The 15,103-nt window shown below is 37.7% G+C and overlaps 3 protein-coding genes across 3 annotated transcripts; 1 reads left to right on the top strand and 2 right to left on the bottom strand.

Moving 5' to 3' along the window:
• Positions 1-526: 526 nt before the first annotated feature.
• slx1b (SLX1 homolog B, structure-specific endonuclease subunit) lies at positions 527-4,110 on the bottom strand. The gene is made up of 5 exons (XM_008327928.3): positions 3,669-4,110; positions 3,524-3,575; positions 2,686-3,006; positions 816-1,031; positions 527-693 (listed from the first exon to the last, which is right to left on the bottom strand). Exons 1-5 carry the CDS (start codon positions 3,839-3,841, stop codon positions 664-666), a joined length of 792 nt encoding a protein of 263 aa, XP_008326150.1. The 5' UTR covers positions 3,842-4,110; the 3' UTR covers positions 527-663.
• Positions 4,111-4,375: 265 nt separating this feature from the next.
• On the top strand, positions 4,376-7,438 carry LOC103391596 (bolA-like protein 2). The gene is made up of 3 exons (XM_008327917.3): positions 4,376-4,710; positions 5,772-5,869; positions 7,199-7,438. Exons 1-3 carry the CDS (start codon positions 4,648-4,650, stop codon positions 7,296-7,298), a joined length of 261 nt encoding a protein of 86 aa, XP_008326139.1. The 5' UTR covers positions 4,376-4,647; the 3' UTR covers positions 7,299-7,438.
• Positions 7,439-11,154: 3,716 nt separating this feature from the next.
• On the bottom strand, positions 11,155-13,764 carry LOC103391671 (protein C-ets-2-like). The gene is made up of 3 exons (XM_025060160.1): positions 13,545-13,764; positions 12,235-12,353; positions 11,155-11,411 (listed from the first exon to the last, which is right to left on the bottom strand). The coding sequence occupies exons 1-3, from the start codon at positions 13,678-13,680 to the stop codon at positions 11,196-11,198; spliced, it is 471 nt and encodes a 156-aa protein (XP_024915928.1). The 5' UTR covers positions 13,681-13,764; the 3' UTR covers positions 11,155-11,195.
• Positions 13,765-15,103: the final 1,339 nt, after the last annotated feature.

Here is a 15,103-nt window from a genome sequence, read left to right as displayed (position 1 = left end):
TTTTATAGCTGCTGCTACCCAGTGGAAGAGATGTTAATTGTTCTGCCTCTTACTATCACATAGACAAAGACAAATTACAATATTTGCAGTAAACAAAAATTTCCTGAAATTTCCCTTTCATATCAAAAACCTTGAAGTTAAATTATTATTTGCACAGCACCAGTTTTCAAAGGGCTAACTCAGGTAAAGCCGAGATATGTGTGCTGCTATAGGTCTAGACTGCTGGGGGATCTACCATGGTGCTCAATATAGACATTGACTGCATACACCTAAATGTCTTTGGGTTGGGTTTTTTTTCAATGTAGTTTAAGTAATAATTTAAAGTGTGCGGTCCAATGAGGTGGTGCTTTGGCCCAGAGGCAATGTCTCTGTCATTGGTGTGGAACCCCAGGATTCACCTCCTGGGCAAGTTTGAATCCCGGTTAGGGTGGTTGGTACCTTTGAGACAAATGTGATTTGTGAATCTGGGCTGTACAAATAAAATGGACTTGACTTTGAAAGATTCAAAAAGAAATATTTGTCACAATATGCTACAAAAATCTTTAATAAATTATTCAAACAAAGAGACATTGCTTCATGATCACATGTAAAAAAAAAACCACATTTTTTGGCTAGTATATTTCATTGTAATAAATAAACATCATGGTTGCTGCCTGAGTTCTTTCATAGTTTCAGTTCATCGGCCCAGTGGCTCTGTAGAGAAACAGGAATTAATTTAATCATGAAATTATTCATGTCATATGGAGTACGTACTGTATGTATCTGGCAAAAAAGGCAAGAACATTGTTGTAAATCATCACTGCCATGTTACCAACCTCAGTTGCAGATGGTGAGATTTCCTCCAAATCTCCCAAGCAGCCGTGTTTGTGGCGAATAAGACTCCCCCATAGCAGCGAGCGGCCACAGTCGGGACAATCTCCCTCCACGGGCAGAAAGTGTGACGGCTCGGACTTCACGAAACGCCTTGCCAGGCATATCATATGACTGTTCATGCTACAGGATGAGTGGAAACAGCTTAGCCTTTCTGACACCTTTAAAGAAAAAGAAAAACAGAACGAAGTGACGGGTCAGGAGCAGATAGATGGAGCGTTTGTGTGAAATAAGATGAATGACTAAAATGCTAAAAGACTTTTTTCATTTTCTACGCCATCTATTGGGGAAACGTGGGTATTGCAGGTAAAAGGCAGACGTATAATGATAATATTAATAAATTATGGTTGAAAAGTTGAAAAGAGAACTTTTGACCTGGATGACTTGACCATGACCTGGATGACTGAGAATCTTCATAGACATTAATAAATTATATAATTTGGACAAGTTTGGTGGGCCGGATTAAAAAGCTGAACGGGCTGCATCTGGCCCCCGGGCCTTAGTTTGTCCATGACTGCCCTAGAACATTTCGTTTTGGTCACTAGGACATGGCTACAAATGAACTTTTTTTTTTTTTTTAATTAAATCACTAAATTACTTTTAAATAGCTAAGGGGTTGCCAAATGAATACTTGGTCCTGTAACTCATATTGTAGAGATTAGTCATCCTTCGCTGTATCGTCCTCAGTTCATCGCAGGTTTTTAATATGTTAAATGTATTCTTGTATTGCGGATTGTTCGTGCTATTGTGGGTTTTTGATATAGAATAGAATAGAATTCTTAAATTTCAAATGTTTTCACATTTCATTGTGATAAAATAAGCATTTTCTAGCCTAAAAAAAGAAAAAATATTTTTAAATAATTGCCTAACAGAACTTTTGACCTGGATGACATTAATAAGTTATATAATTTGTACAAGTTTGGTGGGCCGGATTAAAAAGCTGAACGGGCTGCATCTGGCCCCCGGGCCTTAGTTTGTCCATGACTGCCCTAGAACATTTCGTTTTGGTCACTAGGACATGGCTACAAATGAACTTTTTTTTTTTTTTAATTAAATCACTAAATTACTTTTCAATAGCTAAGGTGTTGCCAAATGAATACTTGGTCCTGTAACTCATATTGTAGAGATTAGTTATCCCTGTATAATATATATATTTCCTGCTGTATCGTTCTCAATTCATCGCAGGTTTTTAATATGTTAAATGTATTCTTGTATTGCGGATTGTTCGCGCTATCGTGGGTTTTTGCGATATATACAATTCTTAAATTAAAAAAAAGAAAAAAAACCAGAAAGGAAATATTTTTAAATAATGAATTAAAAGACAATTTGTAACACATACATAGAGGGGTATTGCAAGAAATAATGCGATTTGTGAGTTTGTAAAATTACGTTGTTTTTTTTTGTTTGTTTGTTTTTTTTTTTGCCATATTTAACACCCTACAATATCTTTATTTGTAAAGGGTTAATATATATCTCTACTTTGTGGGATTTCGCCTTTCGCGGGCGGTATTGGGATGTAACCACGGCGATAGACAAGGGACCATTGTATTCTGACCACATATTATATGTGGTGTATTTCTATACAGTATCCTCCCATTGTCCAAAAACATGCAAAGTAGCCTTAGGTAACTGGAGGTTTTCAGTTGACTCTGTGATAGTACAGGGTATAACACACCTTTTCATCTAATGACTGTTTGAATAAACTCTATTGAAAGTGACGTGACTTGTTTTGTCTCCGTCTACACTCTAAATATGAACTATAATAGAATGAGTGACATCAAACATTCCACATCAAATAATAAATGTCTTGACTACCTTGACTGAGCCTTTGCAGATGAAACACCTGGACTTCACCCCCTCGTCTTCCACTCCTACGGCCTGCTGCTGACGTTTCTTGGCTCTCACACTACCGAATGCGACAGGGATGTGCAGAGGAGGCTGCAGACTGGGCTCAAAGTCCATTCTGTACTCCTGTTTTAACCACCGTGCTGTGAGAGGTAATCTGTTCCACGGAGCCGCCCGCAGCATGTTGGAAACCACACGCCAGTGGAACTGAAGGCTTGATTCTTTTTTCGAGCGTCGCGACACGTGGGAGAGCCGACGAGAGGAGTGAGGGTGTTGCCATGCCCACTCAAACTGCCGGAGTAGAATGGTTAACGTTAGTTTCTACAGAACGTCACAGACCATGTCAGGGAGCCTAATGTTTTTTATTCAGGAGATAGGACAAATATTAAAACAGCCTTAGAAGCTCTCACAAGAGATTTTTTGCAACTGCTCTCTGCCTGTGTTTAGTCTAGTCTAACAAAATGTTTAAAATGATGCAAAAAAAAACTAAAACTAGACTAAAAAACTAAACAAAACATAATTCTTTACGTGTATCTACAGTTTTGTGGGTGAATAACATGCCAAAAAACGTCAAAAGAAAGCATAATATTATCATCTGTCAGAAAAAAAGGACATTTAGCCCAATTGCTCTGCATCAATGAAAACGTTCCAGAAGTTAAATATTCTTCTTATTTTAAAAAGGACATTTAGCCCAATTGCTCTGTATCAATGAAAACGTTTCAACACTTCTATATTTTTTTTCTTTCTTATTTGTGTTTACAGTTTCAGAAATTAGTCACTAAAGAGAACATGCAATAATGATACGTACTCTCAGAGCTGCAATATCAGACGGGAAGCCATGTATAATGAGGACCATCTCCCTGTAAACAGATCGGATATATTTAAGGAGAGTTGACAAAGATAATAATACTGTATTTCCACACGATGGTTGTGCAGCAGTCAGTGGCTCGTACCATGGACCTCTGCCGCTTGTTCTCTTCGCTCCCCCTTTACAGCGTCCGGCGTTGTGCTGCCCGATCCTTCGCTCAGGATTCACGGTGAACCCAATGTATATGCGACCTTTGAATTTTGGATTGGTGCAATAAAGCATGTACACACCATAGAAGCTTTCTACCTCAACTACCATTGTAGAACAGAATACGTTTTATTACTAAATCAAATCGTATAAACTAGACGCAACACATCTATAAATGCTGCTAAAAACGCTAACTCTATGTATTTAATACGCAAAATCATAATAATAATTACGGGTACAATAACAAGTCCAATGACTGAGCCACTCAAGCATGAATATTTTTAGGATAAATCCCAAACAAAAGTATTTAAATGTTACTTGTATTTACCAAGGAACGTTCCATTGATTTTTCAGCTCCATTTAAAAACACACATCTGCACGTAAACAAACGCCGTCATAGTAGCTGAGGAGAGTGCCTAATCAAAACTGTTGAATAAAAATAAAAAATAAATGTTTTTCAATCTAATAATATTCAAAATGTATTAAAATGATAAAATTAACGTATGTATTTTAAAAAATACTAAGGAACATATTTATTCAAATCGCGGTTGTTGTATATTTTCATCAGGCTTTCTGAAAAGATAACTCAGAGTTGTGATTCGCTAACTTTAAATATGACGCGCCACTCTTGATTGGACGTTGTTTTCTCAGTCGCGACATGATTAGATATTTTCTCTGTCAGTCTTCATGTCCCTGTAAAGCGTGGTTGCTAATATAGAAAAGCGACTTCTAAATGTAAACCGTCAGCACCCAGTTGTATTACTGCAAGAAAGTATATATCTGTCTTAGCTTGACGGTAGCTTCGGGCGGTGTTGTACAAGTGTTGTACCTCCACAAACCATTGAGTTGAGCTGTCATTGCTTGTCTCTCCTTGCAACTACAGATTTACATCTACAGTACTGACAAAACGAAGAGAAATGTCCCAGATAGCAGATCAGCTCAGGGACAAACTGACTAAGGAGCTCAAGGCAGTGCATGTGGTAGGTTACTCTTTATTAATGTGTCCACTGCGTGTACCTGTAATATGCAGGTAGAAGGTTGTACTCAGTACAGTTAATGTAATTATATATTCATTCACGTTTAAACTAACTCGCATTTGACAATCTGACATTGACTCTATGCACTAGCTTTGTGCTGTGCTATGTCAGCAGGTTTGCTAGCACTATGGATGCACCGAATCCGAAAACCTAAAATAAGGAAAACCAAGGCTGAAAACCGAAATAAATTGTTTTGCCCGTAATTAGTACCATTACTTTTATGTCTATGACTGTGTACTACCGTCACTGAAATGAAGGTATTGCAATTGCATACGTAAATATTAATGTGTTAAAGAATAAAACAATTGCAAAAATATGAAAATACTTATTCAGCACATTCCAACGATGCACAATATAAAATAGAATTCTAAATAAAATAAAGTCTAAAGACCTACTTTCTTCATTGCATCAACACAGTCTTTTCTTTTTCTGTGAATACTTTATGTATACAATCATAAATGTCATATTTTGGGGGGCGGGTTGTTGGTTTTTTTAAAAGGTAATTTAGCACAAACACAACTATATAAATAGTATTGTTTTAAAAAAACAGGGTTTCTTTTGTAAATGGTATGCTTCTAGTTTCATAATTAGACATGGTATTGGTCACGTTACAAAAATGACAGCAAAGGTTAGTTTAGTTTAATGCAGTATTTATCAAACAGTGGGGCGCGCCCTCCTGGGGGTGGCGTGGTCCGGTGCCGGGGGGGGGACATGAGGGGATTCCAATAGAATATGTCACACTGGACATAAGTGTACCACTGCTGTAAGGCTTGAATGATAACAAGCCTCCAGTCACTAGGTGGCAGTACAGATAAAAATATACATGTTATCAGGTTCTCAATAGTATTTAAATCCGCTAGGGTGTGGGTCGGGAGCGGGGGGTCTGAACACATTTCTGGGGGAATGACAGAAAAGTATTGAAAACAACCAGTTTAATACAATTAGTAGAGCAGTGTCTATGCGGCTAATGTGTTTCACTGCATAAATATCTTGTGTGGTTCCAGGAAGTGGAGGACACCTCGGCCAACAGATGTGCTGCCAGCTTCAAAGCGCTCGTTGTATCTCCCCAGTTTGAGGGCAAGCCTCTACTACAGAGACACAGGTAAGACTCACTCAGTACTATTAACAATAGTACATTACTTTTGTCCAATTGTTTTTTTTTACTAGTACAGTAATTAGAATGTATTTAACATTGTTTTTCATTGCTGTGTATTATTTGTTTTAATATGTACAGTATGTCTTATATTTCCATTATACAGTCTAGGGAGGGTTGATAACAGTGTGGGGGAGGATCGTAAAGGGTAAATATATATATACGTAAATAATATAATAACTATCTCGACAGTTGAATTCCAGTAAGTACATTTACTATCATGTGTAATTAATTACACATGACAGAGTGTATTGCCTTTATCACAGCAGTGCCCAATTTTTTTTTGTACTAAAGACCTTGGACCAGTATTGCCTTGCTGCGCTGATCGTTGAAGGATCAATACAGCGTTGTTAAGGATCAGTAATTTTTCGAGAAAAAAGTATCGGAGTCGAGTATTACTTGGTAGATTGCCGGATTATAGGGCTCCTCAATTTATATGATCTTCAACAGTGTTACAGTGTTTTGCCATTACGTGGCTGCGCTCCCTACCAGTGATGTCACGATTATAGATTTCCTTTGTACGAATATTGTCAGAGCATTTTGGAACTTAGTTTTCGTTTTGTTTCAGTTGCGCCTAACTATAGTTCTGGCATATCATTTCACACAAATTAGTCATGGATCGCGACTGGTCCGTGGTCCGGGGGTTAGGGACACTGCTTTATCGTGTGTGAAACTTATGTATGCTAAGTCAACAAAACTGACGTGCACTAGCCCCTGCGTGCTAATAGACAGCTGAAAGTCATGCTAGTGCAGTGGTTCTCAATTATTTTTTGTAATGCCCCCCCTTGGGGACAGAAATGTTTTCACTGCGACCACTGCGACCCACACCCCCACAAATTGAAATACTATTGAGAACCTGATAACATGTATATTTTATATCTGTACAAACCACTGTAGGAGTTGCTGCCAATTAGTGAATGGAGGCTTGTTATCATCCAAGTATTACAGCAGTGGTACACTTATGTCCATATGTGTGCCATGTTCCATTGGAAGCCCCTCACCCCCCGACCTCCAGGTGTGAAGTGTTGTGTTGTGTTATTGTTGGCAATGGGGTATGTAAACGGCCATGATGAGCATCGCTGTCAACTCTGTCGTTGAGTGAAAAGGCTTTTGCGTTACTGACAAGGTCTCCAAGTCTGGTGAGCATCTATGGTCAAACAAAGTCTGAAGAGACCGGACAGGAAAACAATGGACCAAAAAGCCAAGATCATGCACGCAAATGTGGCGTCTTGTACATGCAATCGTGCACGTGTAATCATGAGCATGCTGTCTCATCAGGATGGTGAATACATGTCTTGCCGAGGAGCTGAAAGAAATCCACGCGTTCGAACAGAAGACCCTCACACCAGAGCAGTGGGAGAAGCAGAAATCCCAGTGACGCAACACGAATGAGACAACAAGTCTTCATACGTCAGAAAAGTGCAGTCCACGTTCCACAGATCTTATTATCCCACGCTTTTTGTCGTCTGGACTATGTTGTCAAAGTGTTCTGCAGAAAATAAAGGCTTTGATGAATTTTCTTGTCCGTTGTGCAAGTATATAATAATTTTTTTTTATTAAAAAAAAATGTACCTTGAACATAAGAAATCTTCAATGCGATGGAGAAAAGGGTTAAAATCCTGATTTCCAAACCAGGTCATATTTCTGTTCATCGTCTTTCATTTTTGATCAGTATTTCACTTTCATTCTGTTGTTTTGGAACCAAGATGCTCTGCCCCAAATTGAAATACTATTGAGAACCTGATAACATGTATATTTTATATCTGTACAAACCACTGAATGAGTTGCTGCCACCTAGTGACTGGAGGCTTGTTATCATCCAAGTATTACAGCAGTGGTACACTTATGTCCAGCGTGCCATATTCCATTGGAAGCCCCTCACGCCCCCTCGGCACCTCACCGCGCCCCCCTAGGTGTGCCCGTTCCACTATTTGAGAAGTGTTGTGTTATTGTTGGCAATGGGGTATGTAAACGGCCATGATGAGCATCGCTGTCAACTCTGTCGTTGAGTGAAAAGGCTTTTGCGTAACTGACAAAGTCTCCAAGTCTGGTGAACATCTATGGTCAAACAAAGTCTGAAGAGACCGGACAGGAAAACAATGGACCAAAAAGCCAAGATCATGCACGCAAATGTGGCGTCTTGTACATGCAATCGTGCACGTGTAATCATGAGCATGCTGTCTCATCAGGATGGTGAATACATGTCTTGCCGAGGAGCTGAAAGAAATCCACGCGTTCGAACAGAAGACCCTCACACCAGAGCAGTGGGAGAAGCAGAAATCCCAGTGACGCAACACGAATGAGACAACAAGTCTTCATACGTCAGAAAAGTGCAGTCCACGTTCCACAGATCTTATTATCCCACGCTTTGTTTTGTCTGGACTATGTTGTCAAAGTGTTCTGCAGAAAATAAAGGCTTTGATGAATTTTCTTGTCCGTTGTGCAAGTATATAATAATTTTTTTTTATTAAAAAAAAATGTACCTTGAACATAAGAAATCTTCAATGCGATGGAGAAAAGGGTTAAAATCCTGATTTCCAAACCAGGTCATATTTCTGTTCATCGTCTTTCATTTTTGATCAGTATTTCACTTTCATTCTGTTGTTTTGGAACCAAGATGCTCTGCCCTTACTGCTGTGTTTTGGGTCATTGCCTGGGTAAAGCACCCATAAAGCAACATCAACTGTTCAAGTATTTTGATATATTCAAATTGATCCACCATCCCATGTGTGTTTGTGATAAATAGGCCCAAGAATCTTCAAAGTGTCTGGTCATGCTACCTTAATGTAAGCAAATGTGCTTATCTCAATTTCAAAACGAGAATCCACATTTTTCAAGACAAAACCTTTGTATGTATAATTATTTTATATTGTTTTTAGTTGTTTTTTTGTTTTTTTTTTTACTATATTTCACAATATAGCAAAGATTTTGCTAGATCAGTTTAAAAAAATCTGCTATGTACTGAGGGAGCGAAAGGAAAACCGCGATACAGAGAGGGAACACTGTATATTTATGTTATATATATGCAGTATATGTATATACGTATATATATATATATATGTTATAATATGCAAGGACACTTCAGGAGTTTAAAGTACTTTGTAAATAAGTCTAAACTTCTAAGAAGCAATTGCTCCTCTATTACGAAATATATGGGCTGACTTTTCTGTTGACAATATGCAGATTCATATTGCCTGATCTGTACGCACGCTACTCTGCAACCGTGACAGAGTACAAGCCACACGGGTATTTTAGCGCTAACAGTTTGTTAAATTCAGAATATAAGCCATGACTTTATTTTCCGTTAAAATGTAGTATTCACAGACCGATGTGTTGTTTTTGATTATTTCCACCTTAAAGGGAATTGCTGTTTAAGTCACCTTATAAACCGTACTGATCTAAAGTAGAATTGTGGGTGCAGTGTCTATTTGAAACCAAACCTCGCCCCCTGTTGCTCGACATAAAGTCCACTACTTTGGTGCGAGAAGTGTATTTGATATGAAACAGCTCAGTGCTAATGTTCATTTATCCACCAGTGGGCAGCAAAGGCAGCAGTGCGTGTGACAGGATTACTTCTACCACTTATACTACCAAGTCCTGCTAATGGAGGAGCTCCCTGGGAGTGTTTTTTTGAGTGCTTTTTCTCGACTTCTACCACTTATACTACCAAGTCCTGCTAATGGAGGAGCTCCCTGGGAGTGCTTTTTCTCAGAAAATCATTGTCTTCAAGTGAGGACATCCACACTCACTCAGTGAAGAACAGGAGATTTGTTATAATTCTTTGCTTAAAATCTGATATGCAGATATTATAACACCTGAGGTGGAAAGTGACAAATTACATTTGCTCACGTTACTGTAATTGAGTAGTTTTTGTGAGTAATTTGTCATTTTTAAGTAGTTTCGGGAATGGGTAATTTTACTTTATCTTGAGAATATTTTGATTTTACTTTGCTACATTTGTAAAGAACCTCCTTCTTTACAACATACTGAGTGAAAAGAGTAATAAATCCCACTACACAAATATCGTGTATACTGCTAACCAAATACATGTGTGATTCTAGTACCATTAAGAACAATAAGTATCTGTTTTAAGCTATTATACCATAATAATTATTATTATAAAATTATAATTATATTCTGTTCAGCTTCTTCATGGTCTAAATCAGGGATGTCAAACATATAGCCCGTGGGCCAAAACCGGCCCGATGGGGGCTTCAATTTGACCCACTTGATGAATTTTGAAAGTGGAAAAATGCACAAACACTTTATGTTTTGTCAAATTATATGTCATCAAATATGAATATTTTCGAATATACATGTACTTATTTGCATGAAAACAAAGGGTCAAAACAGGCAATTTTGTTATGACAGTACAGGTTCGGTCCACTTGACATGGAATCAGGCTGTATGTGGCCCCTGAACCAAAGTGAGTTTGACACCACTGATCTAGCTGGTTGTCACTATACACTTGAATAATAACCCAGCAGTGATATCTGCAGAATCCATCCTCACACCCCCACAGCGGTGGAAATAAATCTCCTGCTGGTCAAGAAGTGAGAAGGTATTAAATCAAATAACCAGCAGCGAGACGATAAAGCACACTCAGCAGGAGACGATTATTCCAGTGGCCCACACACACCTTCTTCACAGAAGGGGTGGGCTGAGTGTGAGTCAATCTATCAACTAGCTTCCATTAGTCCAAACAGCAGCTGATGTATGTAAAATCCCCTTCAGCTTCAGGCTAACACACCAACATGGGTCCCAGCCTGATTCACTCTCCAAATAAGCATTGAATATTGGGAAAATACAAGGCATTTATGTGTTAACATTTTTTTTCAGGACACACAAAAAAAGTCTCTTTATCACTTTAGTCATTATTTTGAATATTATTAACAATATAAGTGAATGTGTCATGACCTATACCTAAACACATTTACAGGTTACACAACTAAAAAGAAAATAAAACAGGGAAATGGTTTTTCATTTTCATGTCCGCCCTGATCCTGACACTATCATGCAATTCTTGTTAAAGTTAGCTTCAGAGTTAGCTTCAGAGTTAGCGTGAAGTACAGTATCTGGACGTTTTCTGGATATATATATATGTATATATGTATATATGTATATATATATATATACATATATATATATATACATACATATATATATACATACATATATATATTAGCCTAGATGCTCTCAACTCAAGAAGGAGCCTTGACTTTGTGAAGCGCCCTGGGATTTTTTACTTCAACCTTCAGATGTTCTTGTAGTAAAGTCACTCTTGCTTTCTGTGATTGTTGTCCAGTATAGCATGTAGCTCTGCTGGCTCGTATCCCAGCAGGTCCTGCAGGTTGCAGACAAATCGGTAGACGTATCTCTTGCCAGCCGTCTTGGTTATGATATTTTTGTCGTAGTAGTAGCGCAGGCCACGACTCAGCTTCTCGTAGTTCATCTTGGGTTTGTTTTTCTTTCGACCCCAGAGCAGCGCCACCTACAGACAGAGCTGCAGCTTAGTACTGTAGGACAGTAACATTACGAGCAGAGAATCAGCCATAGTTGTAACATACATACTTGGCTATAATATTTAATATTCCCCATGAATTCACAACACTGTCCTTTTAACGTTACAGATTTTTTTTTTTCTCATAGGATTACAACGTTTCTCTCATAACACTACAACTTTGTTCTTATACATTTTCAACTCCAATCTTGTAATTCAATTTTTTTAACAAAGGGGCTCTAATACTGAAGTATTATTTATTATAATGATGATACTTCAATTGGACAGTAGTATCTTTTAGCCACATGACATGTCCATTTTTAAAGAAATAAATATATTTTTAACCTCAAAAATTGACCTAACAGTCAATGTTTGAAGCCATAAACGCCCCATGGATTTACTGATGTTAGAAATGTTGGGGTAGAGGAAGAAACATACAAACTCTTCAGCCTTGACTGGAACCACTTTATTTCCCTTCACACAAAAAGACCCACACAGGAAGCACAACTGAACATTCAGTATAAAAGCACGCATTGCGGTTCTATAGTGTAGAATTTACTACGCCTGTCTTGCATACAGAAAGCCCAGGGCTTAAACTCTGGAGGTACCTCATACTCAATAGTGCCTCCCATGTGGCAGCCTGTGTAATTTCCCGATTATTTACACTAAAACGGAATGGGAAGAATACAGATAGACACAATTTTCAATACATATTGAGTTTGTTTAAATCAAATAGGCTTTCTGTAGTTAATGTAACCCTCTTGTCAGGATCAGTCCTACTCCAGTCACACATAGTCTTGCAGCCAACACTGACCTCATCAGGGTCTGTGAGCTTGAACTCCCAGCCATCACCTGTCCAGCTGATGCATGACTGACAGCTGCGGTCAGTCAGAAGCTCCAGCAGAAACTGCCACAGCAGTGGACAACTATTTCCTGTTGGGAGACAGAAGGTTAAATACATTGTTCAAAACATTCTGGGAAGAAAAACGTGCTATTGTCATTGTCTTCCTGTCAGTGGTGGGTAGTAACGACTTACATTTACTTTAGTAAGTTTTTAAAAATAAAATTCTTCTAGGTATAGTTTTAAATCACTATACCATTTACTTTTACTTTTTACTTTTAGAACTCGTATTCGGCTACATTAGGCTATACGGAGCTCAGAACAGATATCTCCACTTTTATTTTGTCAGAGAGAAACTTCCGCCCAAGGCTCTACCGCGTGACTGTGTTTAACCCAATCAAACGTAGCCCTTGCCACGTTGTCTCGTCACGTGACTATACTCAATCTCAGCGGCGGGAAGGGTTTGTTTGGCGACTACTGCGGTCGATATCCACCGTCTTTAATAGCAAAAAATGGCAGAATTAACCGTCGGCAGACGAAGACGAGGAGGCACACTCCTGGACTCATATTGAAAGCATTTTCAGTTTAGAAACAGTGCGAAATAGCAGTTACATCGTGCGGTGTCTTCGGTGTCTCCCAAAACAAACGGTAATTTCAGCATTCAAAAACTCAACGTCTAACCTGAGGAAATATGTTGCGGTAAGTTTGACCTAAATTATTATTATTATTATTATTATTTTGGCTGAGCCACATGCAAAGAGTTTATGGGCTGCCATGTTCTAGTTCTGCCTGCTGAGCCTGGTAAAAAGTAGAGAGGTTTGGAAATTTGTGTTACTTGTTGCTGTAATTTAAGTTATTTATTTAAATATTTAATTTGTTATGTACTCGAATTACTTGAATTTACTTAAATATTATTTTATTATTTATTTTTACTTTATTTAAGTTGTTTTATTTTATTATTTTATTGATAGGATAAACTCTCCTCTCTGTAATTTTGTCTATCTGATTGAATACTCATTTAAAAAACAGTTAGTAGTATTTTCAAGTACTTTTTTTACTCTTACTCAAGTTATTATTTGGATGACTACTTTTGAATTCTAAGTAATATTATTCTGAAGTAACAGTACTTTTACTTGTGTACAATGTACATATAGACGAGTACGAGAAGTTTAAAAAATCTGTCTGGACCTTGAATGTTATGGTGATACTACCTTGAATCAACTGTTTGCAAAGAGAGGCTGGTGCAATTGGGTTGACTATAACTATGATGCTGCTCTCCTCACCAGTGTAACCTGCAAGAACCGCTGCTGGAATCACAGCTCTGCTCACGTCTGTCTGGGTGCCTCTGTATTCCTTGAAGCTCAGACGTGACTGTGGTGGTAAACTGTCTACAACAGGGTCTATGTCCTGAAGACACATGCTCCATGACAGAGAGTCCACAGCGCCAGAGTCATCGCTGTGAGCAATCTCCGTCTCTGAGTCTGTCTCTACAAACACAAGGAAATGGTGAGCATGAAGGAGGAGTTATTTAAAAGAAATATGTTGTTTTTTTGTTGTGTTTTATATTTATACATAAGTATAATATATGTATATGTGTATACTGTATACGTACAGTGTTCTCTCTCTATATCGCGGTTCTCCTTGCGCTACATCAGATTAGCAGATTTATTTTTAATCCAATCTCGTGAAATTTTTGCTATATCACAAAATATAGCGAAAAAAACCTAAAAGACATTATACAATAATTATGCATACGAACATTTTTTTCTTTAAAAATGTGGATTCTCATTTTGAAATTGAGTTAAGTGCATTTGCAAATATATACACATATATACACATACAGTATGTATATGTATTATATATTCAGACTTTCTGTATATATATTCAAGGATTAATTTCCTGAACAGCATGCCATAGTGTGTGTGTATATATATATATAAATATATATATACATATATACAGTATTTACAGTATATATGTATATATTTGTGTGTATATATATATTTATATATATACAATGATATTCAAATGGGTGCAGTGATGATGGTAAGAAGAGTGTCTACTATTGTATGTCCAAGGACTTGTTATTATTATTATTATTATTATTACCGTACTTTCCGGACTATAACTCACTTTTTTTTCATCCTTTGGCTGGGTTTGTAACTTATACACAGGTGCACCATATATATTAAAATATATATAACTTCACATGTTTGATATTTTCACAATGACAGCCGCTAGAGGGCACTCTAGCTGGCTGGTGCGACTTACACTCCAGAGTGACTTATAGTCCGGAAAATACAGTACATTGTTTGTGAAGTCTGTATCAAACAAGTAGCTCTTTGTATTACTAAGTGCCCTTGAAGTAGCTCTCAGTTTCGAAAAGGTTGGTGGCCCCTGGTCAAATACCTGCATTTGCCTCCATGTGGTGAAGCAGATCAGGGGTACCTGTGGTCGCATAGTAATGTTGTACAGACATGGAGTCCAGACAGCTCTGTGACATCATCACACCGGACACTCTGCTCAGTGCTGTTTTCCTGAACGCAGTCTGAGACGTCACTGTGGTCGTGGCTAACGAAACACTACAGTCGTAATTATTATCTGCAAAAAAATGTTTGGGAAATTGAAAGCTTTTTTTTTAAGGACAAAAATGAACTTTACACATTGTGTTCAAAGATCAGCCACGTCACAATTCAATCCAAACATACGGGAGTAGAACCAGTTATTCTTTCTAATGTTGACTAAAAGATACAAAGGTTTATGTTTACTGTCTTTTATATATTTATATTCCATTTCTGTCAATGTAAATAACATATTATATATATATATATATATATATATA

The sequence above is a fragment of the Cynoglossus semilaevis genome, chromosome 1 (assembly GCF_000523025.1).
Source record: "Cynoglossus semilaevis isolate Cse_v1.0 chromosome 1, Cse_v1.0, whole genome shotgun sequence".
NCBI classification, from domain to species: domain Eukaryota; kingdom Metazoa; phylum Chordata; class Actinopteri; order Pleuronectiformes; family Cynoglossidae; genus Cynoglossus; species Cynoglossus semilaevis.
This window is presented reverse-complemented; position numbering and strand designations above follow the sequence as displayed.